At 39.4% G+C, this 25,840-nt stretch overlaps 1 protein-coding gene across 1 annotated transcript in view; it reads left to right on the top strand.

Moving 5' to 3' along the window:
- Window positions 1-25,129, top strand: part of ENTPD3 (ectonucleoside triphosphate diphosphohydrolase 3) — a 35,742-nt gene extending 10,613 nt beyond the window's left edge. Inside the window, exons 4-11 of the mRNA XM_081286521.1 lie at window positions 209-326; window positions 13,655-13,805; window positions 15,557-15,716; window positions 16,628-16,861; window positions 20,376-20,648; window positions 20,798-20,908; window positions 21,567-21,704; window positions 23,896-25,129. Coding sequence (XP_081142647.1) covers window positions 209-326; window positions 13,655-13,805; window positions 15,557-15,716; window positions 16,628-16,861; window positions 20,376-20,648; window positions 20,798-20,908; window positions 21,567-21,704; window positions 23,896-24,132 — 1,422 coding nt within the window. The 3' untranslated portion in view covers window positions 24,133-25,129. The remainder of the gene's footprint in view (window positions 1-208; window positions 327-13,654; window positions 13,806-15,556; window positions 15,717-16,627; window positions 16,862-20,375; window positions 20,649-20,797; window positions 20,909-21,566; window positions 21,705-23,895) is intronic.
- The last annotated feature ends 711 nt before the right edge of the window (window positions 25,130-25,840 follow it).

The raw sequence follows: 25,840 nt of genomic DNA, 5'->3' as shown, positions 1-25,840 counted from the left end.
ATGCCTTAGAACCTCTCCTACCTTACCTCTTCTCCTTTCCACAGTCCAAGGAGCCAAGGATGGCTTGGAGACAATCATTATCATTAGGTTGCCTCAACCTACATGAAGCAATGTGAATTAAGGTATTCAGGGTTCTCAATGGCCCACTGGGAAATGAATCCTCCATGAGGCCCAAGCTATTCTGACTCTCACTTCCCTTTTTATTCAGTATGGAATTGTGCTGGATGCCGGATCTTCTAGAACCACTGTCTACGTGTATCAGTGGCCCGCAGAGAAGGAGAATAATACTGGAGTGGTCAGTCAAACCTTCAAATGTAGTGTGAAAGGTAAGGACTTAAGTGTGGCCAGGAAGCCCAAGGAGCATCAAGGTTAAATCCTAAGTCTTTTGGAGACCTTGAGTCAGGCAAGTGAGCCCTGGAGTGGGAATTGGAAAAATACAAGTTCCTCTGCTCAAGCTGCTGCTCATCTTGGGGGGTCACCTGAATCCTATCTGTTTTCCTCTCTGGGCCTTGGTTTCTTTCATCCATAAACATGGGGAATTGTCGAGGACTGTGAATAGTCTGAGACTTTACCCCACAGTACTTTTATAGTTGCTGGTAAAAGACACGAGACTCCTGGCTCAGAAACAAAAGATAGTTTGTTACAGTAATAGCACTGGCCAGGGTGTCAGCATTTTCTTGCAGTGGTTCTCCAGCTCCCAGTTTATACTGGATAACATAAAGACAGCCAGATAGTGGGTTGTATCACAGAACAGAAACTCTGAGATTAAGGAACCTGTACCATTTATAATGGCTGGAAAGCCTGCCTGCCCTTTGTTCTGGAAGGAAACACTGCCTAGAATGCTGTTTGCTGAGAAGATAATTCAGACAAGGGAAGTCAGCACTTGTGCTCATAAGACATGCTGAAACATAAGGAATACATAGGAAATTTTCCGAACAGGGGGAGGTGGTATCTGGGTATGGGAGGAAGTGGGTTTGGAGGGACATAGATGATTCATAAACAGAGATGACTCTATTCCAGTAAAGCTTTATAGATGAACAAGAGATTTTGAATTTCATATAATTCTCTAATTCTCACACGTCACCAAATTTTGTTTTCTTTTCATTTCCTCACCAACCATTGAAAAATTAAAAAAAAAAATAAAATAAAAACTGTCTCAGTTCTCTGAGGTAGCAAAATGGATTTCTCCCATAGGCTGCCATCCTCTGAAATGGAATATTGTCAGAACTTTAATTACTTTCCATTTAAGTCTCTGCCTCCTCCCCAACAAAACATGTCCTGAATTTTATGTTAACTATTCACTTATTCTTCTTTCTTTCTTTCTCCTCCCTCCTCTCCCTCCTCCTCCTCCTTCATAACTGAACTGTATTCCCAGCCCTTTTTATTGTTTTTATTTTGAGACAAAATCTCACTTGGTTGCTTAGGGCCTTGCAAAGTTTCTGAGGCTGACCTCCTGCCTCAGCCTCCTGAGTTGCTAGAATTACAGGCTCACACCACCATGCCTGGCTCTTTCTTCTTTTTATCTTAATTTTAATTGTACCTATTTATGGGGTACAGTGTAATAACTTGATACATGTACACAATGTATAATAATCAAATCAGGGTAATTGGCATTTCCATCTCTCTAAATATTTCTTAGTTTTTTTTATAATGATTGTACATATTTCTGGGGCACAGTGTGATATTTCAATACATGTTTACCTGTATTTCAGTACTTGCCCTGATCAAATTAGGCTAATTAATGTTTCCATCTCTTTGTCATTGTTTTATGTTTGGAGTGTGATTCAAACTTCTCTCATCTAGTTATTCATAAAATATGTAACAGTTCATTGTGAACTGCAATCATCCCACTATGCTGCAGAACACTAGGATTCATTCCTGTTTCTGTGTTTTTGTACCTATTATCCAGCCTCCCACTTTCTCCCTTCACCATCCTTCTCAGCCTCGAGTAATCACTGTTTTATATTCATATCTACGCTTTTAGCTCCTCCATCTGAGAGAGAAGATGAGGTATTTGTCTTTCTGTGTCTGATGTATTTATGTTACATAATGACCTCCAGTTCCATCCATTTTGCTGCAAATGATATATAATTCCATTCCTTTTATGGCAAAGTCATACTCCATTGTGTGTGTGTGTGTGTGTGTGTGTGTGTGTGTGTATAATCTTGTTTTCTTTATCCATTCATCCACTGATGAGGATATAAGAGAAAAAGGAAATTCTTCTCCACTGTTGGTGAGAATGTGAACCAGTATAATCATCATGGAGCACAGTATGGAAGGTCCTCAAAAAACTAAAAATAGATCTATCCATATGATCTGGATATTTGACTTCTGGATATAATCAAAGGAAATGAGATCATTATATCAAAGAGATATCTACACTCCCGTGTTTATTGTAGCACTATTCACAATAGCTAAGATATGAAATCTTCCTTGTTCTTCTTTATAGTTTTGTCTTAGATTTTTAGTTTTTACTGATTTGGGGGGAAAAAATAAAATGTGTATGTACATGATCAAACATTTTCCTATAATTTGCTTTATTCACTAACATTGGGTTAATGTAGAAACTCAATGTTAAGGTTTGTGAACAGTGATACTAATAGCCTTTGGCTTATTTACTTTTCCTTTTTAATGGACATTTGTATTTCTATGGTTGCTAATAAGGTCATGTATTTTTTTCATGTATTTATGGCCTTTTCTGTTTTCTGTGAAATGCCTGTGCATGTCCTTTGGTTATTTTTCTACTGAATTGCTTGACTTTTCTTATTTATTCATCAGAATTTTTAAGACATTCTGAATATGAATGCTTTGTGAATATTATTATAGATTGTTGCTCATATCTTCTTATAGACCGTAGTTTGTCTTTTTTAGTTTCTTCACCTATCTTGATGAATAGACGTTCTCAATTTTTATGTCAGTATAGTGATCACTCTTCTCCTCTATTCTTTGTTCTTTTGTACATTTTGAGAACTCCTTCCCTATCATAAGGTCAGAAAGATATTGTTTGGGCTGGGGATGTGGCTCAAGTGGTAGCGCGCTCGCCTGGCATGCGTGCGGCCCGGGTTCGATCCTCAGCACCACATACCAACGAAGATGTTGTGTCCGCCGAGAACTAAAAAAATAAATATTAAAAATTATTTCTCTCTCTCTCTCTCTCCTCTCTCACTCTCTCTTTAAAAAAAATGCAGAAGTTTAAAAAAAAAAAGAGATTGTTCTATCAACGTTTTGCAATTTTTCCTTTAACAATTAAGTCTTCAGTCCACACAATCAAGCCCAGTCAGTATGTGTGTGTGCATGTCTTTTTTTTTTTTTTAAGCCGTTCTCTTTCCCTCTAAAGCATTATGATCTTTGAGTTGGCCTGGAGTGTCCCAGCTAGTGAGTCCTGAATGGGCTACAAGTACACCCTTAGTTCAAGTCTACAAGTCAGAGACACCAGGCCTATCCTCCCAGCCCCAGGCAGCCTCCATCATTTCCTTCAGTGAGCTGCCCAAATACTTTAATTTCTTGGAGATGATTTGTCTTTCCCTTAGGGAGATGAAGGATCTTATTTGAATAATCAAGGTAAGCTGTGATTGTCTGCCCTCCCAGGAAGATGGCCAGGAGCTCACCTCTCCTGGGGCACAGATATTGTAGGTTAGGTTTCCCAGAAGCAGAGGTCAAGAGAGAGTTTGGGATGTAAGGTACTTTATGGAGATCCTAATAACTGAGAGTGTTCTGGTGGCAGGAAGGGGGCAGAAGAATTAGATGAAATAAGTCAAACTTCAGTGAATGCCTGATAAAGCTCCAGCGATCAGTTATCCTGCAGTGGGTTGAAATGCCGGGAATGGCTGGGCTGCAGGACCCATCACCATTGTCGCTGTGTGTTTTTAGCCCTGGGAAGAACAAGATCTTGAGTGAGACAGCTCTCTGCAGCTGAGGCAAACTCTGAAGGAGCTGAAAGGTGGGACAATAAGTCTTTGTTTGAAGGGGCATCTCCATGGCCCGTTTGGGGGTTCTTGGATGTTTTCTGAGTATTGCTTATAATGTTTTCCACAAACACAGGCAAGCAGTTTCCTTGCTCTGATCTCAGCCAGTGATCCTGTATTCACTTAGTTCAGCTTACTTCTGAGCCATTTCTTCACCTCCAGGCATGAGAGGGCATCAGGTTGCTCCTTTAGAAAAGAGAGGATAGTGAAGGATCGTGATGGAGACTTCTCCTCGTCCCTACTGTATGAGCTCTGGAATGTTGCTGAATCTCTCTGAGCCTTGACCTTCTCATTTCTGAGATGAGAAAAAAATAGTGACAGCAATACCTACTCCCATAGAATGAGTTGAAGATTAAACTGCACAATATATATAAGGGAGAAAGCAAATGCCTGGTATACAGCAAGCACTCAATAAGTGCTAACTGTTTATTCATGGAGTTCCATACTCCAGAGCTCCTGGTGGATCTTCTTGGGTATAGTTGTTCGGTCCTGTAGTCACAGAATTTCTGTCTTTAAACCTGAGAGAGGATTCAGCAGAAATTCCTCATGGTCCTCTAACTGTAGGGAAAGCTAGGACTTTCCTAGAGAAAGGGTCCTTGGCCCACCCTGGATGCCATACTTGATTTAGAAAAAAGTCCTTGGCCCACCCTGGATGCCAACTATGACATGGTTATGGAGCCCACAAGCACATCCAGAAATGGATCTTGTCTTCTTTGATCACAGTAGCCTCAGGGATCCATATATATACTCCCAGGGACTAGAAGGTCACAAACTGAAGCTTAAATTAAAGAGCTGAAGTTTGGCAAGTGTTATGTTCTCTAGGGCATGTGGCTTCTCCAAGGATAATTTAGGTTTCTGGTTTCTCAGTTGCAAACTTCCCAAACTGCCCTGGCCAGTCTGAAGAGGTTGGTGAATATTTGCTCACCCAGCACCGATTACCAGGTGTCCAGGCCCTTTGGGGGTCCCTGGTGGGTATCAGTCCTCAGTCCTCAGATACTGAGTTCATTGGGCACTGTCTAGGCTGGTGATCCTTGTGCTGTTGTCTGTAGCTCTGCCTGCTTTTTTTATTTTTTTCCTTTGAGAGAGATTCTCACTAAGTTGCTCAAGGTCTCACTAATTTCCTGAGGCTAACTTTGAACTTGTGATCCTCCTGCCTCAGCCTCCTGAGCCTCTGGGATTACTGTGCCCAGCAGTGAGGTTACTTTTTAAGAATTATGACTAGGTTAAGATTCCTTATGTCAGCCAGGAGCGGCGGCACATGCCTATAATCCAGCAAGTAGGGAGACGGAGGCAAGATGATCCAAGTTTGAAGTCAGCCTCAGCAACTTAGCAAGACCCTGATTCAAAATAAAATAAAAAGGGCTTGGGGACTGGGGTTGTGGCTCAGTGGTAGAGTGCTTGCCTAGCATGTGTAAGGCACTGGATTCCATTCTCAGCACCACATATAAATAAATAAAATAAAGGTCCATTAAAAGCTAAAAAAAAAAAAAAAAAGGTGGGGAGGTGGCTGGGGATCTAGCTCAGTAATAAAGTGCCTCTGGGTTCAGTCCCCAGTACCAAAAAATTCCTTAACTCTAGAAACATACTCAAGTGTTTGCAGATTAATTGATGTAATGTCTAGGGTTTTCTTTAAAGTCTAGTAAGAATGGGAAAAAAAAGAAGAATGTATATGAAAATAAAATTGGCTATTATTCAACTAACTGTTGAAAGTGAGTGATCAGTCTATGGGAACGCATTTTACTAGTTTCTTAGAAAAGAAAATAAGTAACATGTGCACTGACTGATGCCATTCTGCATAGTTTTGTTGTTTGTGTTAGATTTACTGACATTTTGGAAGGAGAATTTTTAAAAATACTGCTAACTAATCTCATAAGAATTTGCCTGACTCATATGTTAATATTGAGAAACAGATCCCACGTTTGTTGTCTTTTTTTTTTTTTTTTTTTAGCTGTTCCCTACAGGAATTGGGAGTAAGAAAACTTTATTGGTAGGATATAATTTGCATTTTCTTCTTAAACCCCACTTTTTGAATGCTGTTGATAAATCTAGAAGTTTTTTTTTTTTAATTATTTATTGATTATTTAAAGCATTACATAGCTCATGATATATCATCTTTCATACATTAGACTCAAATTGTGTTTTGAACTCCCATTTTCACCCCAAATATAGATTGCAGAATCACATCTGTTACATATTCACATTTTTACATAATGCCATATTAGTGTCTGTTGTATTCTGCTACCTTTCCTAACCCCTACTATCCCCCCTCCCCTCCCCTCCCCTCCCATCTTCCCTCTCTATCTCCCCTGCTGTTGTTCAATTCTCTCCCTTTTTTTTCCCCTCCCCCTTGCCCCTCATAGCCTCTTATAATTTTATGTATCCTTGAAGGTCTCCTACCATTTCCATATGCTTTCCCTTCTCTCTCCGTTTCTCTCCCCCCATTCGTCTTTGTTTACTGTAGTCTTTTCCACATGCTCTTCCTTCCTGTTCTGTTCTTAGTTGTTCTCTTTATATCAAAGCAGACATTTGGCATTTGTTTTTTAGGGCTTGGCTAGCTTCACTTAGCATAATCTGCTCTAATGCCATCCATTTCCCTGCAAATTCTATGATTTTGTCATTTCTTAGTGCTGCATAATATTCCATTGTGTATAGATGCCACATTTTCTTTATCCATTCATCTATTGAAGGGCATCTAGGTTGGTTCCACAGTCTAGCTATTGTGAATTGTGCCGCTATAATCATTGATGCAGCCGTATCCCTATAGTGCGCTCTTTTAAGGTCCTCAGGGAATAGTCCGAGAAGTGCAATAGCTGGGTCAAATGGTGGTTCCATTCCCAGCTTTCCCAGGAATCTCCATACTGCTTTCCAAATTGGCCTCACCATTTTGCAGCCCCACCAGCAGTGTACAAGTGTACCTTTTTCCCCACATCCCCGCCAACACTTGTTGTTGTTTGACTTCATAATGGCTGCCAATCTTACTGGAGTGAGATGGTATCTTAGGGTGGTTTTGATTTGCATTTCTCTGATTGCTAGAGATGGTGAGCATTTTTTCATGAACTTGTTGATTGATTGTATGTCCTCCTCTGAGAAGTGTCTGTTGAGGTCCTTGGCCCATTTGTTAATTGGGTTATTTGTTATCTTATTATTTAATTTTTTGAGTTCTTTGTACATTCTGGATATTAGGGCTCTATCAGAGGTGTGGGGGGTAAAGATTTGTTCCCGGGATGTAGGCTCTCTATTTACCTCTTTTATTGTTTCTCTTGCTGAGAAAAAACTTTTTAGTTTAAGTAAGTCCCATTTGTTTATTCGTTTGTTGTCTTTTTAAATGTAACTTTCTAATTACAAAATAACACATTTCATTGCATGAAAATCAATAAATACAGATAAATAAAATGGAAGTAAAATCATCCATAATCCTACCTTTCAGAAAGGAGAAAATGTCTTCTTTTAAAGTATATCTTATATATTAAAATTGTACATATATCCATATATATGCAGCCTTTATTTATTTATTAATATTGTTATGAGAGCTCTTTACCAGCCCCTTCCATGCTGAACTTCTGAGACCATGCCTTGGTGCCCATCAACCCACAATTGTTTTGCTGTCATTTGTCCATGGTAGGTGGCCAGTGCCACCAAGGTCAGAAGGTTCTGACCTTGACCAAGGCTGGAAAAGCCTACCCTTGCTTATCTAGCACTGTGGATGAAATCTATAATGGAGACATCCAAGTAAAACTTGTAATTAGAGTTCTCAGGATTTAAAAAAAATGTTTTATGGTACAATCACCAAGTTATAGAAACCAGCCTAGGTGCTCATCAACAGATAAATGGATAAAGAAAATGTCATATACATAATGGAGTTTTAGTCATTCATACAGAGTATGGCCTTTGCAGGAAAATGGATGGAACTTGAGACCATTACATTCAGTGAAACAAGCCAGACTCAGAATGTCAAGGATCATGTGTTTTTCTCCTTGTATGTGGAAGCTAGAGAGAGAAAAAAAAAAAAAAGAAAAGAAATGTGGTGGGGGGCATCTCATGAAAATAGAAGGGAGTAGAGTGGAGGAGGTCCAGTGGGAGGGAAGAGGGGAAAGAGAGGGATAGTAGTGGGGGAATTCAAATTATGTCATGTGCATGTAAGAATATGTCACCATGAGTCCCCCACTCTTAACTCTTATGTATAATTAAAATACACCAATAAAAAGCATTTTAAAAGGGGTGAAGCTTAAGAATAAGTATAATTATTATATTTAGAGATAAGCAATAGGAATTAGCATATGTGAAACTCATGTCTACCTACTAGAGGGTAAAAATAAATTTCTAAATTTTTTCACCAAATAATAAGTAAATAAATAAATTCATATCCAGATAAGATGGTTTGTATAGTGGAAACAATCGAGAAAGGCTTTGGAAGAGAATAATGGGTCTAACAATTCCCAAAGGACCAAGGAAAGTTCTGAAAGGGCAGTATTCTCTCCATTCTCCTTGTCTATCCTGCATTTTTTTCTTTCTTAAACTTGGACTTACTTAAACTCAGACCCTGGCCTGGTAGAACAAACTAAGTTACATTCACACAATGGCAGCCAATGCAGTTACTTAAAGGAATGAGGAACATTTACATGCCGGTATGGAAGGCTCACTAGGAAAAGTTAAATGCAAAAAAGACAAGTACAGAAAAATATATATAGTAAGCTACCATTCATCTAAAGGTTACAAAATATGTATATATTTGCTTATGTTAAATAAATATTAGATAAACTTACAAAAAGAAACTACTTATAAGAAAAGGAACTAGATGCCTCTGACTAAATCTAGTTTTGTAGGTTTGGTTTTAGAATTATGTAAATATTTTAATAATGATAAAACAAAAAATTTTAAAAATCAATTCTTAAAATCAAAAGCAAAATGTAATGAACTAGCCTAAGTTTCTATCAAGTTGTTGGTGTAGCAATACAGAAAGACTATTTTAAAATGATTAAACATAGTCATTTGACTGTATATCCCTAGTGGGATCTCTAAGAACAAAAGGAACTTTTAAAAAATCAGAAACTCATTTTAATAATCTTACAGTTGTTGGGAGTGCTGGCACTGGTATACAGAGACTGTTGGTGTGTGGATTATGAAATAAAGCAAATGAGTTATGTTGGAGTTTCTTAATGTTTAGCACAGGAAAAAGAGGCTAAAAATGTCATATTAAAGAGACTAAGTAAAATTTTGTAGTTTTGAATTTGAGTTGGAAGTAGGTTTTTTCTATGTGTGGTTCACAGTTTGCAGTGAACCATAACTCTCAAATTTTGGATACTAAATACTATTTCTTGGTTTGAGGAACCAGGGATCCTTGGAGAAACGGCTGATCCCAGATCTGGGGCAGGAAATGTACAATGTATCAGAAAGCAAAGAAGCTCTCAAAGTCATCTGTCATGTCAAAAGATCTCAGAGGCCAAACTAAAGAGGACCCCACTAGCCAAAGATGAGGCCATCAATAAGAATAACCTCCCTCATTCTTCCTTCCTCCCTTCACCTGACCCCCCTTCTTCTATCCTAGCGATCGCCCTTCTACTTTCATTAGGTCCCGTTTTTGCCTGTTTCCCCCCTTTAGCTTCCACATATAAGAGAAAACATGCATTTTTCCTTTCTTAAACTTGGACTTACTTAAGCTCAGACTTTATCTCTGAGTCTGATTTAGTTCAATCAAAATTATGTTCTCCAGTTCTGTCCATTTTCCTGCAAGTGACTTAAATCTGTTGACAGACACCCATGCTAATTCCATAATTTTGGGCTATTATGAATTGTGCTTTAATAAACATGGGTATGCATGTATTTCTAGAGTATGTTGACATTAGTTCTTCTGGATAAATACCAAGGAGTCATAGAGCTGGATCATGTGGTAGTTCTATTTTTAGTTTTTGGAGGAACCGCCATACTGATTTCCATAGTGGCTGTATTAATTTATATTCCCACCAACAAAGTATAAGAGTTTCTTTTACCTTCCATCCTCCCCAGGATTTATTTATTTATTTATTTATTTATTTATTTATTTATTTTAAAGAGAGAGTGAGAGAATTTTTAATATTTATTTTTTAGTTCTCGGCAGACACAACATCTTTGTTTGTATGTGGTGCTGAGGATCGAACCCGGGCCGCACGCATCCCAGGCGAGCGCGCTACCGCTTGAGCCACATCCCCAGCCCCCTCCCCAGCATTTATTGTTATTTGTAATTTTGATGCTTTGCCATTCTAACTGAAGTGAGATGAAATTTCAGTGTAGTTTTAGTTTTCATTTCCCTGATGGCTAAAGAAGTGAGCCTTTTTCAATCTAATTGTTGACCATTTGTATTTCTTTCTCTTTTTTTAAATACTTTTTAGTTGTCAATGGGCCTTTATTTTATTTATTTATATGTGGTGCCTTATACATGCCAGGCAAGCGCTCTACCACTGAGCCACAACCCCAGCTCTGTATTTCTTTTGATGAGTGTCAGTTCAGTTCATTTGCCCATTTATTGATTGGGTTATTTGCTTTTTAAAAAATTTTGAGTTGTTTGAGTTCCTTATATACTCTGGATATTAAAACTCTGTCCAAAGAACAGCTAGAAAAGATTTTCCCTCATTCTTTTATATATATATATAGTTGTTGATGGACCCTTATTTTATCCATTTATTTATATGCACTGCTGAAAATCAAACCCAGTGCCTCATACATGCTAGGCAAGCTCTCTGCCACTGAGCCTCAATCCTAGCCCTGATATTTCCCCCCATTCTGGTAGGTTCTCTCTTTACTCTGCTGTTTCTTTTGTTATGCCATGTAAAAGCATTTATTTATTTATTTGCTTGTTTATTTATTTATTTATACCAAGGATTGAATTCAGGGGCACTGTACTACAGCTATGTCCTCAGCCCTTTTTATTTTGATTTTGAGACAGGATCTTGCTAAGTTGCCCAGGCTGGTCTCAAACTTATGATTCTTTCTACCTCCATCTTCCAAATCACTGGGATTTCTATCACCTGCAGAAGCTTTTTAATTTGATGCCATCCATTTGTTGATTCTTTCACTGATTTCCTGAGATATAGGGGTCCTATTGAGTCAGTGTGTTTTGAAGTGTTTTCCTTGTTTTTTCTTCTAACACCAAAGACCTGGTTTTATAGTCAGATCTTTGATCCACTTGAGTTTGCTTTTGTACAGGGTGAGAGATAGGGATCTAGTTTCATTCTTCTACATATGGATATCTGATTTTTCCAGCACCACTTGTCAAAAAGGCTGATTTTCTCTATTGTATGTTTTTGGCACCTTTGTCAAGAAATCAGATGACTGTAGCTGTGTGGGTTTGTTCTCTGTGTCTTCTATTCTGTGCCATTAGTCTACATTATCTGTCTATATGCAAGCACCAATCTGTCATTATTATTGCTCTGTAGTATAATTTGTAATCAGGTATTGTAATGCCTCCAGCAATTGCAAAGTCAACATCATTCTAGATGGGGAAAACTAAAAGTATTTCCTCCAGAATCAGGAATAAGACAAGGATGTCCACTCTCACCACTCCTATTCAATAAGGTACTTGAAATTTTAGCCAGGGCAATTTAGGAAAGAGAAAGAAATAAAGGGGAAACAAATAAGAAAGAAGAAGTCAAATTACTCCTGTTTGAAAATGATATATCCTATAATAACAGTTCCACCAGAAGACTTCTAGAGCTAATAAACAAATTTAGTAAAGTAGCCAGATACAAATCAACTTATAAAAATCAATAGCTTTTCTGTATAATGGAATGAATCCACTGAGAAAAACATCAGGAAAATAGTTTCATGCACAATGGCTTCAAAAAGTAACAAAATATCTAGGAATAAATCTGACCAAGAATGTGAAAGACCTCTACAATGAAAATTGTAGGACACGAAGAAAGAAATTGAAGAAGACGGTAGAAAGGGAAAAGACCTTCATGTTTATGGATAGACAGAATGAATATTGTTAAAATGGCCACATTACCAAAAGCAATTTACAGGTTCAATGCAATTCTCATCCAAATACCAATTCTTCACAGAACTAATAAAAATAATCCTAAATTAATATGGAAATTCATATGATAAAATAAAGGATCCAGAATAGCCAAAGCAATCCTGAACAAAAAGAGCAAGTACAGCTTCTAATGATTACAAGTAAAATAGATAGGAAGTACTGAACCAATAATGAGATTTAATATTGCAACATAGGGAATTTATGAAGATCCTGATTCATGCAAATAAGAGAGACAAAAGCAGACAGAGATGGAGAGAAAGAGGGATAATAGAGGAAGGAAAAAAGAGAAAGACAGTATGAGAAGAAGGAATATGGAGGCAATGTGAACCATAACTACTGTTCACAGTAGCCAGGATGTGGAATCAACCTTAAACGTTCATTGTTAGAATAATGAATAACGAAAATGTGTTGTGTATACATAATGGAATACTATTCTGCTCTAAAAAAGAATGAATCCTTTCATTTGCTACAGTATGGACAGAGTGAAATAAGTCAGGCAAACACTGCATGATCTGACTCCCATGTAGACTCTCAAAAGTTAATGTCATAGAAATTGAGAGTTCGCAGAGGCTGGGGAGAGAAAAGGGGAGGGCAGCTGTGAAGAGATTGCTCAATGTGTTAGTTAATAGGAAGGAGAAGTTGTGGTATTCTACGACATGGTAATATAGTTAAAAATAACATTCTGTATATCTCAAGATAGTTGAAGAGAAGATTTTTGAATGTACTCACCATAGAGAAATTTGATAAAAGTTTAAGGTGATATATATGCTAATTACCCTGATTCAATCATTGCCCAATGTATATATATATAAATCCAGATATCAAATTGTAAGTCATAAACATGCACAAATTTTGCCAGGCACAGTGGTGCATGCCTATAATCTCAGTGACTCAGGAGGCTGAGGCAAGAGGATGGCAAGTTTGAGGCTAGCCTGGGCAACTTAACAAAAGCTTGCCTCAAAATAAAAAAGGGCAGGGGATGTAGCTCAGGGGGTTCAATCCTCATAACAAGAAAAAAATTAATAAATATGTACAAATTTTATGTGTCAATCAAAAAATGAAACAAAATTTTTAAATGGTTTCTAAGTTTTACAGGTATAATAATGAAACTCTATGTTTCTTTAAAAGAATTCTTATATTTTAGTGATAGTGGAATGAAATGATATGTGTACTTTGCTTTGTGAGGAAATAATAGGAGAGAATACAGATGCAATAAGAATCATTATTCAAGCCAGGCGTGGTGGAGCACACCTGTAATCCCAGCAGCTCCGGTAGCTGAGGCAGGAGGATCTTGGGTTCAAAGTCAACCTCGGCAACTTTGCGAGGCCCTTAAAAAAGAATGGTTGTTCAAACTGGGAGCTTGATGCATGGCTTCATTACACCATTCTCTCTTATTTTATCTATATTTAAAACTTACATTATGAAAAAATTTTCTTGAAAGAAAGCCTAGGCTCTCTTTTTGTTCACCCTTTAGTTTATTCCCTACAGAGATTGAAAGTGGACCGATCACCATGACCACTTATGACTTAGCATATCTCCCAGTTTTCAAACCAGTAATTTTGAACCCAGTAATTTCCAAAGCTGATTTTTTTTTGTTGACATTGTTGTTTTAATTGAAAAGCTATGTCCCTGCTGTTGGTTCTGGGGAATGCTGACCAACACTGATTTTTTTGCTTTTCAGGTTCTGGTATCTCCAGCTATGGGAATAACCCTCAAGATGCTCCCAAAGCCTTTGAGGATTGCATGCTAAAAGTCAAGGGGCAGGTCCCAGAGCACCTCCACGGATCCACCCGCATTTACCTAGGAGCCACGGCTGGGATGCGCTTGCTGAGGTAAAGGCTGAGTGGGGCCAAGGAGCTCCCATGACTAAAATAGCCAAGAATGTGTTGAATCTTGCCAAGAACGTATCTCTGTTTCTGGGAACAAACCCAAGAGAAAGAAGCCCATATTCTGCCTTAAATTTAGGCTTTCACGATTAGGAAACATTTAGTCTTTATTTTAAAATGCAGAAAGAAACTGTTCTAAAATTGATTCCCTCTACCTTTGTGATTTTACCGACATCTGCTTTAGAAAACAGAAGTGTTTTGACACCGAGAACAGCCACTAAGATGTGTGATAAGTGGGACCTCTAGCTATGTAGCTTCTTCCCATGCACAAAATGTCCCTGAAATCTGCTTTAAAACAATGGGATGTCTGCTTCTCACATCAGTCAAAGCCCTTTAGACTTGTTATGAAACAAACATCCCATTTCATTCCATAAATTCATGCTAAATTTGCAGCTATGAATTTTAGCCCCAGTGGCGTGGTTTTTGAATGTCTCCTTCCCCTCTCTCCCCTCCCCCCATCTTTGATAGAGTATTTCCTTAACCTTGCAATAAAAAGAAACATCAAACATAAATCCCTTCACAACAGAGGCTGCTCCAAGTGTTGGAAGTGAGGCTTGATCTTGATCACCAGTAGACAAGACTCATTCAGCTCCTAAGGCACTTTGTCCATGATCCCAGTCATGGAAAATTATGCATGTTTGGGCATGAAGAAAATAGGAACAGACAGAAGTGCTTTAACATGATCATAAAGAGAAATCACAGCATGCTCACAGTTGGATTGGGTCTTCTCCATGAAGTGCCCCTGTTCTTGCTTGTGGCTTGAAGCATTGGTTTTTCTTCTTCCTGAGCCAAGAGTAAGCCAGTACCCCCGGGTTTTCTTAAACCACTGATGAAGGGGGAAATAATCTCCCAAGTGAGCTTTCTTTTATAGGGAAAATGGCGGCAGATAGGTGCTGTAATAGTACAATGTCATGGGTGATATAATAATGCCATGTTGCCTCTCCTCTGTGGGTCAAAATACTGATGTTTTAATCCAGTGACAGCTGTAATGACCCTCAAATCCCCTCAAAATGAAGCCCTCCCAAAGGGTGAAGCAGGCACAGCTGAAAACTCAACCTTATCCGCTTTCCCCCCTGCCTCCTAAGAGATTACTTACACAACCCCCATGCCTTCCCTAGTTTCTCTCTGTCTCTGTCTCTCTTTCTGTCTCTCTGCCCCTCTCTCTTCTCTCTCTCTCTCTCTCTCTCTCTCTCTCTCTCTCTCTCTCTCTCTCTCTCTCTCTGTAGTACTGGGGATTGAACCCAGGGATTCTCAACCACTGAGCTACATCCCCAATTTATTTATTTATTTTTTTACTTTTAGACAAAGTCTCACTAAATTGCCCAGGCTGGCCTCAAATTTGAGATCTTCCTGCCTCAGCCTCCCAAATTGCTGGGATTACAGGTGTGACCCACCACACCTGACTAGATGGCTCTTTTGATTAGCTGATTGCTAGAGAACGAAACAGGAGCAGGTGGGGTTGGGGAAAACAGATTGTACTTTTATGGAAAACTCTTTTCCTGCTTGGCCAGTTTAAGAGGTCACTGCCTTCTCAATTGCCTTGGCAGGCTTCAACTTGCAAAAGAGATTGCCTGTGTATTGCACACATCTGGAAAAATGCCAGCCAGGGGTTGTGGGGGTTTCCCTTATCACCTGAGGGAGACTACTTGACTGTGTCGTCTAGGCACTCAGCCTTTTGTGTTCTGTGCCTCGCATAGGTTGCAAAATGAAACAGCAGCTAATGAAGTCCTTGCAAGCATCCAAAGCTACTTCAAGTCCCAGCCTTTTGATTTTAGGGGTGCTCAAATCATTTCTGGGCAAGAGGAAGGGGTATATGGATGGATTACAGCCAACTATATAATGGGAAATTTCCTGGAGGTGTGTGGAAACAAATGCATGGTTTTTAATCTTGCTGTTTATCTTGTCCCTTGAGAGAGATAGTTTAAGCAGAAATACCCGCCAATGGAGCATTCCTGCCGTGTGTGCACTAGGGAAACACAGTTGCTCAAAAAAAGCATTTACATAGAGCTGGGTGGGAGGGACCATGGATCATAAATAGGACCAAATGCATGGAGGAGGGGGAATATTGTCACTTCACTAGCTTGTTAGAAATTGGGGAGAGGGATCTAAATTTAATCCTGCTACTGCACATGGACCTTTCGAAGGCTCCACGGCCATCTGGAATTTGCAGCACCCTCAGTCAGTCTGCTTCCCTGAATCCCCAGAGAGAGAGGGAGTCCTCACCCTGTGTTCCCAGGCCTCTTTACAGCCCGGTCCTTACACTTCCTGCTCCTTGGGTGCAAAGGAATGTTATATATGATGCAGAGGATCCAGAATGAGGGCACTCAGATCCTATCCTATCCAAGTCCCATTTTGTCCCCGCTTGAATGTATTTTTAAACTTCTTAAATTGATTGCTGTGGTTAATATTTGGGAAATTTCACATGAAAATCTACACATTGATATCCTCACATCTGCCACTGGGGGAAATGGTCACCATGGACTCCCCTTCCTGCACGGCAACAGAGCGCAGCTTGGGGACTCACTAGCTTGTCACAATCCCCACCAGTCCCCACGCCAAACACCTAATCTGTTTCACTCATTTATGACTCATCTGTGTTATCTGCCAAGCTCCTAGAACCATTTGAATTCACCACCCCTGAAATAAAAGGAGAGGAGTGGTCCTGAATGTTCCCTTCTTAGCAAGAGGAGTTGGGTCTTGGGCGGAGATCCCTGGGCAAGAGGTGGTGCTTTTGGCCTTTCTTCTCACTTCCTTTTCCCACTGTGCAGAAGAACTTGTGGCACATGTGGGTGCATCCACATGGAGTGGAAACCACAGGCGCCCTGGATTTGGGCGGTGCCTCCACCCAGATATCCTTCGTGGCAGAAGAGAAGATGGGGCTGAACATCAGTGACATCGTGCAGGTGTCCCTGTATGGCTACACATACACGCTGTACACACACAGCTTCCAGTGCTACGGCCGGAATGAAGCTGAGAAGAGGTTTCTGGCGATGCTCCTGCAGGTACCTGAGCTGGGGGATGGCAGGTATTTCCTTGAGGGTTTGAGCCCAGGGGAGTGTGCCCTGATTTCTAGTGCCTGCCCTTCTCACTTCAGTTGGAAGTTGATTGGAAATAACAGCATTTTCTAATTGGCTCTTCTGTGTCTAAATTCTCACTGTGTTTTTTGACCACTTTCCAGTGAATTTGAGTAAGAAGTCCAGGGAAGATCCAGAGTTCCAGATGCTTTATAAATGATTCAAGACCTGGGATCCCTTTATGGACACAAACTGTTTTAAGCCAATAGCTACATCAGCCTGAGAATTTTGAGACTCCCCTGGGTGCAGACAAAATGATATTAGTGATCACAAGAGAAATACTTGCTAGAAAGAGAGGAGGCAGAGCTTGTGCAGGCACAGTCTTCTTTCAGATGGGTCTATATTAGGCATCTGGATATCCTTTAATAAGTGGGACTGTAGAGCAACCAAATTCCATCATTATGGTGAAGCCCCGGGGCACAGAAGGCTACCTGGGATATCAGCTGGAAGGCTGCCACTAATATTAACCCAACATCAGTGCAGTTTGTTTCTTTTGAACTTCAAAATCATTTTAAGTACTAACAAAAAGAAATTATTCATTGAGGTTATGATGGCAGTTGTTTTGGCAATTATATTTGGTAAAATTATATTTAAAATATATCGGTTTGGGCTGGGGTTGTGGCTCAGTGGTAAAGTGCTTGCCTAGCATCGTGAGGTACTGGGTTCCATCCTCAGCACCACATAAAAATAAAATAAAGGTATTGTGCCCTCCTACAACTAATGTATATATATATATATATATATATATATATATATATATATATATATATTTAAAAGATATATTTGTTTGGTAAAAATTATTAATGATATTAAGAATTCCTATCCAGAATTATTAATATCTTTTCATTTATTTAGTTCTTTTTTTATACCCTTCAATAAGATTTTTCATGTGGTATTGGGGATTGAACCCAGGCATGCTCTACCACTGAGCAATTCCCCAAACCCCTTTTTTCTTTTTCTTCTTTTTTTATAAGTCTTTTTATACCTCTGTTTTTATTTATTTATTTTTATGTGGTGCTGAGGATTGAACCCAGGGCCTCCCACACCCTAGGCGAGCGCTCTACCGCTGAGCCACAACCCCAGCCCCATCTTTTTTTCTTTATTTTATTTTGAGACAGGATCTTGGTATGTTGCTAAGGTTAGCCTCAAACTTGTGATCTTGCCTCAGCCTCCTAATTGCAGTAATCAGCTGGGATTACAGGTGTGCGCCACTGTACCCAGCCTTCAGTAAAATTTATAGTTTTCATCATTTCTGTGCCTTTGTTGTTAAATGTAGTTTGTGTGTTTATTTTTAAATTTTTTTACTTGTAATTAACACATTTTAATTCTACAAATTAATGAGATTCACTGTGGTATCTCTATACATGCATTTATTAAGCATCCACCTCTTCTAGTTTTTATCAGTTTTTTTCATATTTTTTATAGTCTCTGTTTTTTTTTCCAATTTCAATTGGATTTACATTAAGAACAAATTATGGTGTGGTTTTCTAGTGGAGCTTTTCTCTCAAACCCATTGATTGACCATGGCAGTGTCCTCAAACACTAGGAATGGTGAAGACTGTTGATTTTTGAGCGCCTAAATTGTCACATTGGCTGATCGAACTTAATGCCATAACAAATAATTCAAGAACAAAAGATAAATGATAACTAGTATTTACTGAGCTTCTTAGCACCTGGCTTTTGCTGATGCTGGCTTTGAACTCACTATCCTGCCTCAGCCTCCCTAGTCACTGGGATTACAGGCGTGTGCTATCACACCCAGCCCAATCCTGCCTTGGTTTTTATATAAAACAGATCACAAGCCATAAATGCCAAGCCATAAATGATTTATACTATTTCAGTCATTTAAAAACTATAAGTCAGATTGTGAAGTTGATACTAAACACCAAGTTGATTGACATGATTTTTTTCTCTTTCAACAAATATTTCAGCCATAAGGTGACCCAGGTATACTAGAATCCAAATTGGCTACAACAATTTGTGAAAAATCACAGGTTTTTTCACACCATTGGAGCAGAAAGGGATCTTATTACCTCCTTTGTAGACATGTGAAGATCTTTCTGGAAAACACTCATGGGAGTGAGATTGGATGAGTATTGAACTATAGAATTTTTGCAGAATCCTGTTACTGACCTTAGACAATTGCATTATTTTGTTGTGTACCTCAATTTCCCCATCAGTAAAATGCAAGGTTGGGCTGAATGTTGTAAGTCAGATTTTACTGTAGGAAAAGTACTACACTTTTATGGCTCTGAAATTGAATAGAGCTCAAATTCAATTCCTTATAAAAGGGAGTCCAGAAATAGAACCAAACCCAGTTAGGAATTTGTCATAAGATAAAAGAACACTTTACACCCACAGATAAGTTTGGATAGCCATCTAGAAAAGGTAAAACCAGGTCCCTGACTCAGTGTGTATTTTTTGTTGGTTTGTTTGGTTTTTGTTTTTCTTTTTTTGAATGGGATTGTTTTTATTTGTTTGTTTGTTTGTTTTAGTACTGAGGATTGAACTCAGGGACACTGGACCACTGAGCCATACCCTCAACCCTGTTTTGTATTTTAGAGACAGGTCTCACTGAGTTGCTTAGCACCTGGCTTTTGCTGATGCTGGCTTTGAACTCACTATCCTCCTGCCTCAGCCTCCCGAATCACTGGGATTACAGGCTTGTGCTACCCACACCCAGCCCAGTCCTGCCTTGGTTTTTATATAAAACAGATCACAAATGGATCAAAGATTTATGTGGAACAAGGAGATGTGTGTGGGTGTGTTTTGGAAAAATGATTGGAAACCAGTCCCAATCAACTGCTAGAGGGTGTCCCTAGCAGTTACTAAAAAGAGGCCATCTACACATACAGTGAATGGAAAGATCCCAAAGATATATATTTTAAATAAGAAAAGCAAAGAGACGTATATTCAAGGTGTTATATCATTTGTGTTTTTTTTAAAGGAAAGAAAACAAAATATATTTGCATATGCACATAAGATCTCTGGAAGATTACACACAAAATTGGCCATAGTAGCTGCTTTCAGAGAGGGCTCTAGTGGCTGGAAGCAGGTGGCAGGGAGCCTTCATTCTCATAATATGCTTATTTGTACCCTTTAGATTATTTGACTAGGTAGAGATTCTCTTCAAAAATGAAAAATTAAAGATAACCTGTTTTCACACCAAAATGGAGTTTCCTGCTTCATAGGGCTATCATAAGGGCTGGATCAGATAGAGTGAGAGAGAGCCCAGCGTTGTGCCTGGTTCAGGGTAACTTCACACGCACCTTTCCCATCCCTTCAGGGCTTTCTTAAAAAGCTGGGATACAGTACACCCAGATACAGAATGGTATTTTTTTCCCATTTTCTGTCTTGACATTGGAGAGTAGTAATAGTGAGGATTTGCCAAAAGGAATGACTTCGCCCTCCACCTAACACCTCACTCTTCTTGTACCCACAGAATTCTCCCACTGAAACCAATCTCACCAACCCCTGCTACCCTCGGAATTATAGCACCACCTTCACTGTGGACCACGTATTTGACAGCCTGTGCACTGAGAAGCAGAGGCCAACAAGTTACGACCCCAGTAGCCTCATCACTTTTGAAGGAACTGGGAACCCATCACTGTGTAGGGAGAAGGTGGCTTCCATATTTGACTTCAAAGCTTGCCATGATCAAGAAGGCTGTTCCTTTGATGGGACTTACCAGCCAAAGGTTCAAGGGCCATTTGTGGTAAGAGCACAACCCCCTGAAAGATCTCTGTCTGTGCCTGTAGAATATGTCTCTCTCCCCTTTCCATTTCTGGTACCCCTTTCTTCTTCTCCGCCCTGAAGCCTCCATGTCATATTCCATTCTGGAAATTTCCTCTCTACTTCTTCCAGGCATTTGCAGGATTCTACTATACAGCCAGTGCTTTAAATCTTTCTGGGAGTTTTTCCCTGGACTCCTTCAACTCAAGTACATGGAATTTCTGCTCCCAGGATTGGAGTGAGGTCAGTATTTAAAAGAAAGGAACAGCCAGGTATGATGATGCACACCTATAACTCCAACAGCTTGGGAGGCTGAGGCAGGAGGATCACAAGTTCAAAGCCAGCCTTAGCAACTTAGGCCCTAAGCAACTTAGCAAGACCATATCCCAAAATTAAAAATAAAAGGGACTCTAGCTCAGTGGTAAGGCACCCCTGGGTTCAATCCCTGGTGCCAAAAGAAAAGAAAAAAAAAAGAAGGAACAATGTCAGTACAAGAAATATAGCAACAGAGCATATTCCCTTTGCGTGTATATGTGTTTATCCTGAATTTAGTGTTTGTGCTCTTCTATGTCCACGTCTATAAAATCTGGGTAACGAGGGAACCTACTTCACACCCATGTCATGGATTAATTTTTTAACCACATGCATAATGATAAGGACAGTGTTCAGCACATAACAAGCACTCAGGGGACTTAGGGATTATTATTATGTGACCTTGTATAGGTTTTGTTTAATCACTATATTACATAATCCCATCATTATTTAATATAGCCATTTTTATTACAGAATTCTGGGTGATAAGGTTTTTTAAAATATGACTGTTAACCTTAGGTGTTCTAAATGTGCATTGTAAAGTATACCTGCCCTCTCCTCCTCTCAGTGTCTTAAACCTCCTTTTCAGCTCCCATTCCTGCTCCCCAAATTTGATGAGGTGTATGCCCGCTCCTACTGCTTCTCAGCCCACTACATCTACCACTTGCTTATAAATGGATACAAATTCACAGAGGAGACTTGGCCCCAAATACGTTTTGAAAAAGAAGTAAGTCAAGACATAAGATTGTTTTCTCTTCTTCCTCCCCAAAGAGAGGTTTGTAGCATTTGTGGAAGAAATGTAGACAGTAAAAGGATATTAGAGATTTAAATTTGCTGAGTACAAGCTGATCAGACTGATCACTCCTGACCTTCCTGGGAGAAGACACAGTGGAGACCAGAGTTGCTTACAGGAGACTGTTCCAGTCGAGGAAAGGACTGGAAGGCAAGGGCCAAAGTCTCACTATCTTTATATACCCAGCCTTCAGTGCCAGGGCTAGATCCTGGTAGTTGCTTGGGAAATGTTTGTTGAGTGACAACTAAGTATGTTAAAGATCTGAGCCTTTCCATTCCTGAAAAGAAGTTCTAAATATAACTTGATTTTCAAGAGGATAATAACTAATTGTTCTTCATTTTACACAAATGTCAGATTAAGAGCCAGGCTTCAGAGCATGCGGGATTTACACTAGCACATTAGCATGAAGTAAGAAGTTTCTCTTTAAATGAGCCTAGGGTATTTAACTGCCAAAGACTTTAGGGATGGAGAAGATTTGGCTCAGTGTTATTCATAAACAGACAGATAGACAGACAGGAATGAGTATCAAGTGAACAAAATGTTTAAAAACTGTAATGGCAGCTGTCGCCACCACACCTTATTCTCAGGCAGGACTCAACCTTGGGATACATTTAGCCATCATTCCCCAATTGTGAAGGACTTTCTCATTTCAGGAAGGCTGATGTGAAGCCATAGTCAGTCTGTTCAATATCAGCTTTGGCAATAATTAGATTAAACTAATCAATATCCTGCATTAGGCCTGTGACTGTCTATTTTCACATAAGTAAAATTGAGTCATCTACAAAAAATACAGGGATGTCTGGAATCAAATACTGTTTGTGACATGTACTCTTTAAGCTTTGCTTCCAAACAAATCTAATTACCAACAGGAAAGTACATTAAAAGAATGGAGAATGCCTTTCTATTGAATATCAATTTGAATAGAGAAAACATGCTAGGTTTAAAATTCTTTCTGCTTAAGAATTGTTTGTGCACCCAAGCTAGTGTTTAAACATGAGGGTATAAAAAGACTTTGGAAGATTTGCCACACAAGGACTTAAATTAAAAATATTTTTTGGAAACAGCAACTAACTAAGAAGAGAAATAAACCCAGGAGATGTTACAAAAATACTGAAAGTAAAAACAAATGGCATTTAAAAAATAAAACTAACACTGAAGTAAAAGAGAAAAGCCCATCCATATAACCCAACTATAGAAAATCTCTAACCTGTTAGAGGAATGGTAACAGGTGACAGTATACAGGGACATAAGAATAGCCTAAAATTCTTGTTGTGTCAAGGAAACATACAGATATTATTTTTAAGGCAAGAAAAGAGGGAAAAAATAATATGGGAAAATAGCATTAGTAGGAATCACTAACATAAGATATCGTAAAGAAGTCCAAATAATATCAATATATCATCAGTGGTCTAAACCCACCAATTGAAAGACAGACATTGTCAGGTTAGATTTTTAAAAATCAGTAGATGATTTATAAGAGAAACAGTTATACTTTAAGCATAAGCATATGGAAGAATTTAGAGTTTAAATTTTGTTTTCAATCATCCAGCAAATGCTACCCAAAAGAAAGTTGATATTGTTATTCAATATATGACAAAATGCTCTTTAAAACAAAGAGCATCATTTCAGATGGGGTTACCCCCAATGAAAAATAACTCCATTCACTTTGAATGGTGCAAATTCACAACATGTATGTGACTAATAAAACAGTTTAAAAATATGTAAAGCAAAATTAGATGGAATTACCAGAAGAAGTTGACAAAGTTTGCTTCCCATTTGGACTCATCTCCTGTGCTTAGAACCTCCCTGGGTTCAGCAAATTGCTCATTGTCTTCTTGCTTTAGTCACAAACACCCCTGGGTAATAGGAATGCTTTCACTATTTTTAACTATCCCTTTTTTAGGCTATTAGAATTCATTCTTCCAACTGTTTTCTCTGCAGTGCTGAAGGTGGGACTCCCAATTCTTTGTAGTACTGTGTGGTGTCTGAACATGGGTGAGCCCTTTGACCTCCTCAGGCCACATTTCCCTGTGCAGGCCTTGCAGGGTATACAGTGGTGTGCCCTGTTATAGGATCCCAGCCTTATGCCTTCCCTGAGAACTGAGTCATCTCTTCTACTCCACAGGTCGGGAACAGCAGCATCGGCTGGTCCCTAGGTTACATGCTCAGCCTGACCAACCAGATTCCAGCAGGGAGCCCCCTGATCCGCCTGCCCATACAGCCGACTGTCTTTGTGGGCATTCTTGCCTTCTTCACAGCCACAGCCCTGCTGTGCCTCACATTTCTTTTGTACCTATGTTCAATGTCCAGAACAAAGAGGCGCTCTGAGCGTGTCTTTGACCATGCAGTAGATTCTGAGTGAGCCTTCAAAGCAGTTCCTGGAGCCCCAGGGTTCCCTAGAACCAGCCTGGGGAGCACCATGCAGTGCAAGTGAAGTGGCCACCTTCAGGAAATACTACTAAAGTCAAACACCTAGGTCACGTGCTGCTTGGATACCGACTTCTGCCAAAATGCCTCTTGGGGAATCCCTCAACAATTCTGTGCACATTGCTCCTCCAGGCACCCTTCTATCCATTTGTTGATCTATTGGGAAACAGAGGAGAGACAGGCCATCCCCCAGAGGAAGAGGAGTTTGAGAATATAACAGTTTTATATGGAAGAATTGACCTCAGGGCTCAGTTTCCATTTTCCCTCCTTCAGTGTTCCTTGTGGCAAGACACCCAATAAGCATTTAATCCACTCATATATCTTACCTTGTGACTTTCTCCCATTGACCCTTAACCAAGACTTTCTTTTAGCAACCTCATAAGCATCAAAATCCTTCATATTGGTAGAATATAGTATCTGGGAGAGAAGACTCCCCAAAAAAGTGGCCATAGCCAGGCTTCTGTCGTGTAGGTAGAGCACAGAGCACAGAAGATACACAGAAGTGTCCCAAAACACTGCAGCCATTCCCAAAATGGAGCTCCCAGTCGGGACTCTGGTTCCTAGGTTGCAACCTGTGTGAGTATCCTCCTGCACATCTCACCATCATTGCTCTGCCCTCTTCTAGAACTCATTTACTCCTAGTGAGGGTATTGCATTCCAGAACTTATTGCCTTCACTAGGCTTTTGCTTCAGCCTGCCTTTCCATTATTAGCACGTTCTCTGTATTTTGCCCACCATTCCCATAGGCATCTTTGATAACCACGGCAGGCATCCTGTTCTATGATTTGCTCCTCAGTTCTTTCCTAGGTCTTAGGCCTCTCTGCCAAGCAGCCATAAGACTCAACTTGGAGAAAGAAACAAAAGCTGCAGGAATATTTGCCTCCAACGTGAGATAAGAAGAACTTCAGCAAGTGTAGTAGCTACAAACTAAAAGTCAACACTATTTCAGATTGTCATTTGTTAGATGAAAAATGGAATAAAGAACTCTTATTTTGACTTTCAGTGTGTGCATTTGTTAATTTGAGTATGATGCTCTTTCTTCTAAGGACTCAGGTAGTATTTATGAGAATTTTTAAAAATTAAGAAATGGAGGGATTTTTTTAAAAAAATCAAGTGTTAATATCACCCTTATTCCATAGAGTTCAAAGTAATTTCATTATGATGAAACTCCAGTTGAGTCATACATTTCCATACTTTGACATTCACAACTTGCCACAAGGATGGCCTCCCAAACCACCTTTGCTCCCATGTCCTTCCCTACATAGACTGTGGGTCATCCTTCCACACACTCAAATAATGCATATTTCTCAATGTCCAGTTCCAGTTCTGTCTTCCATAAAACTTTCCTTGCACACACACATGTGCGTGTACAAACACACACACACATATATGCATACACACAATGATATATATCCTGGACCACTTTCTCAAAGCTAGCAACAGAAATTATTACTTATCTTTTTGTGTGTATACATATGGATTTTTTCCAAAATAGACAATAGGATACTAAGGACAAAGCTTGTCATCCGTCACTCACTCATTTATTCAACAGACATCTACAAAACACTTACGATGGGCCTAACACTTTGCCAAGTATGGGTTTGGATGTGGATAAGTGCTATGAATGTAGAATTTACTCTTAT

Source organism: Spermophilus citellus (genome assembly GCF_964194105.1).
Source record: "Spermophilus citellus genome assembly, chromosome: 3".
NCBI lineage: Eukaryota > Metazoa > Chordata > Mammalia > Rodentia > Sciuridae > Spermophilus > Spermophilus citellus.
The sequence above is the reverse complement of the archived record's forward strand: the minus strand, read 5'-3'. Positions and strand labels throughout refer to the sequence as shown.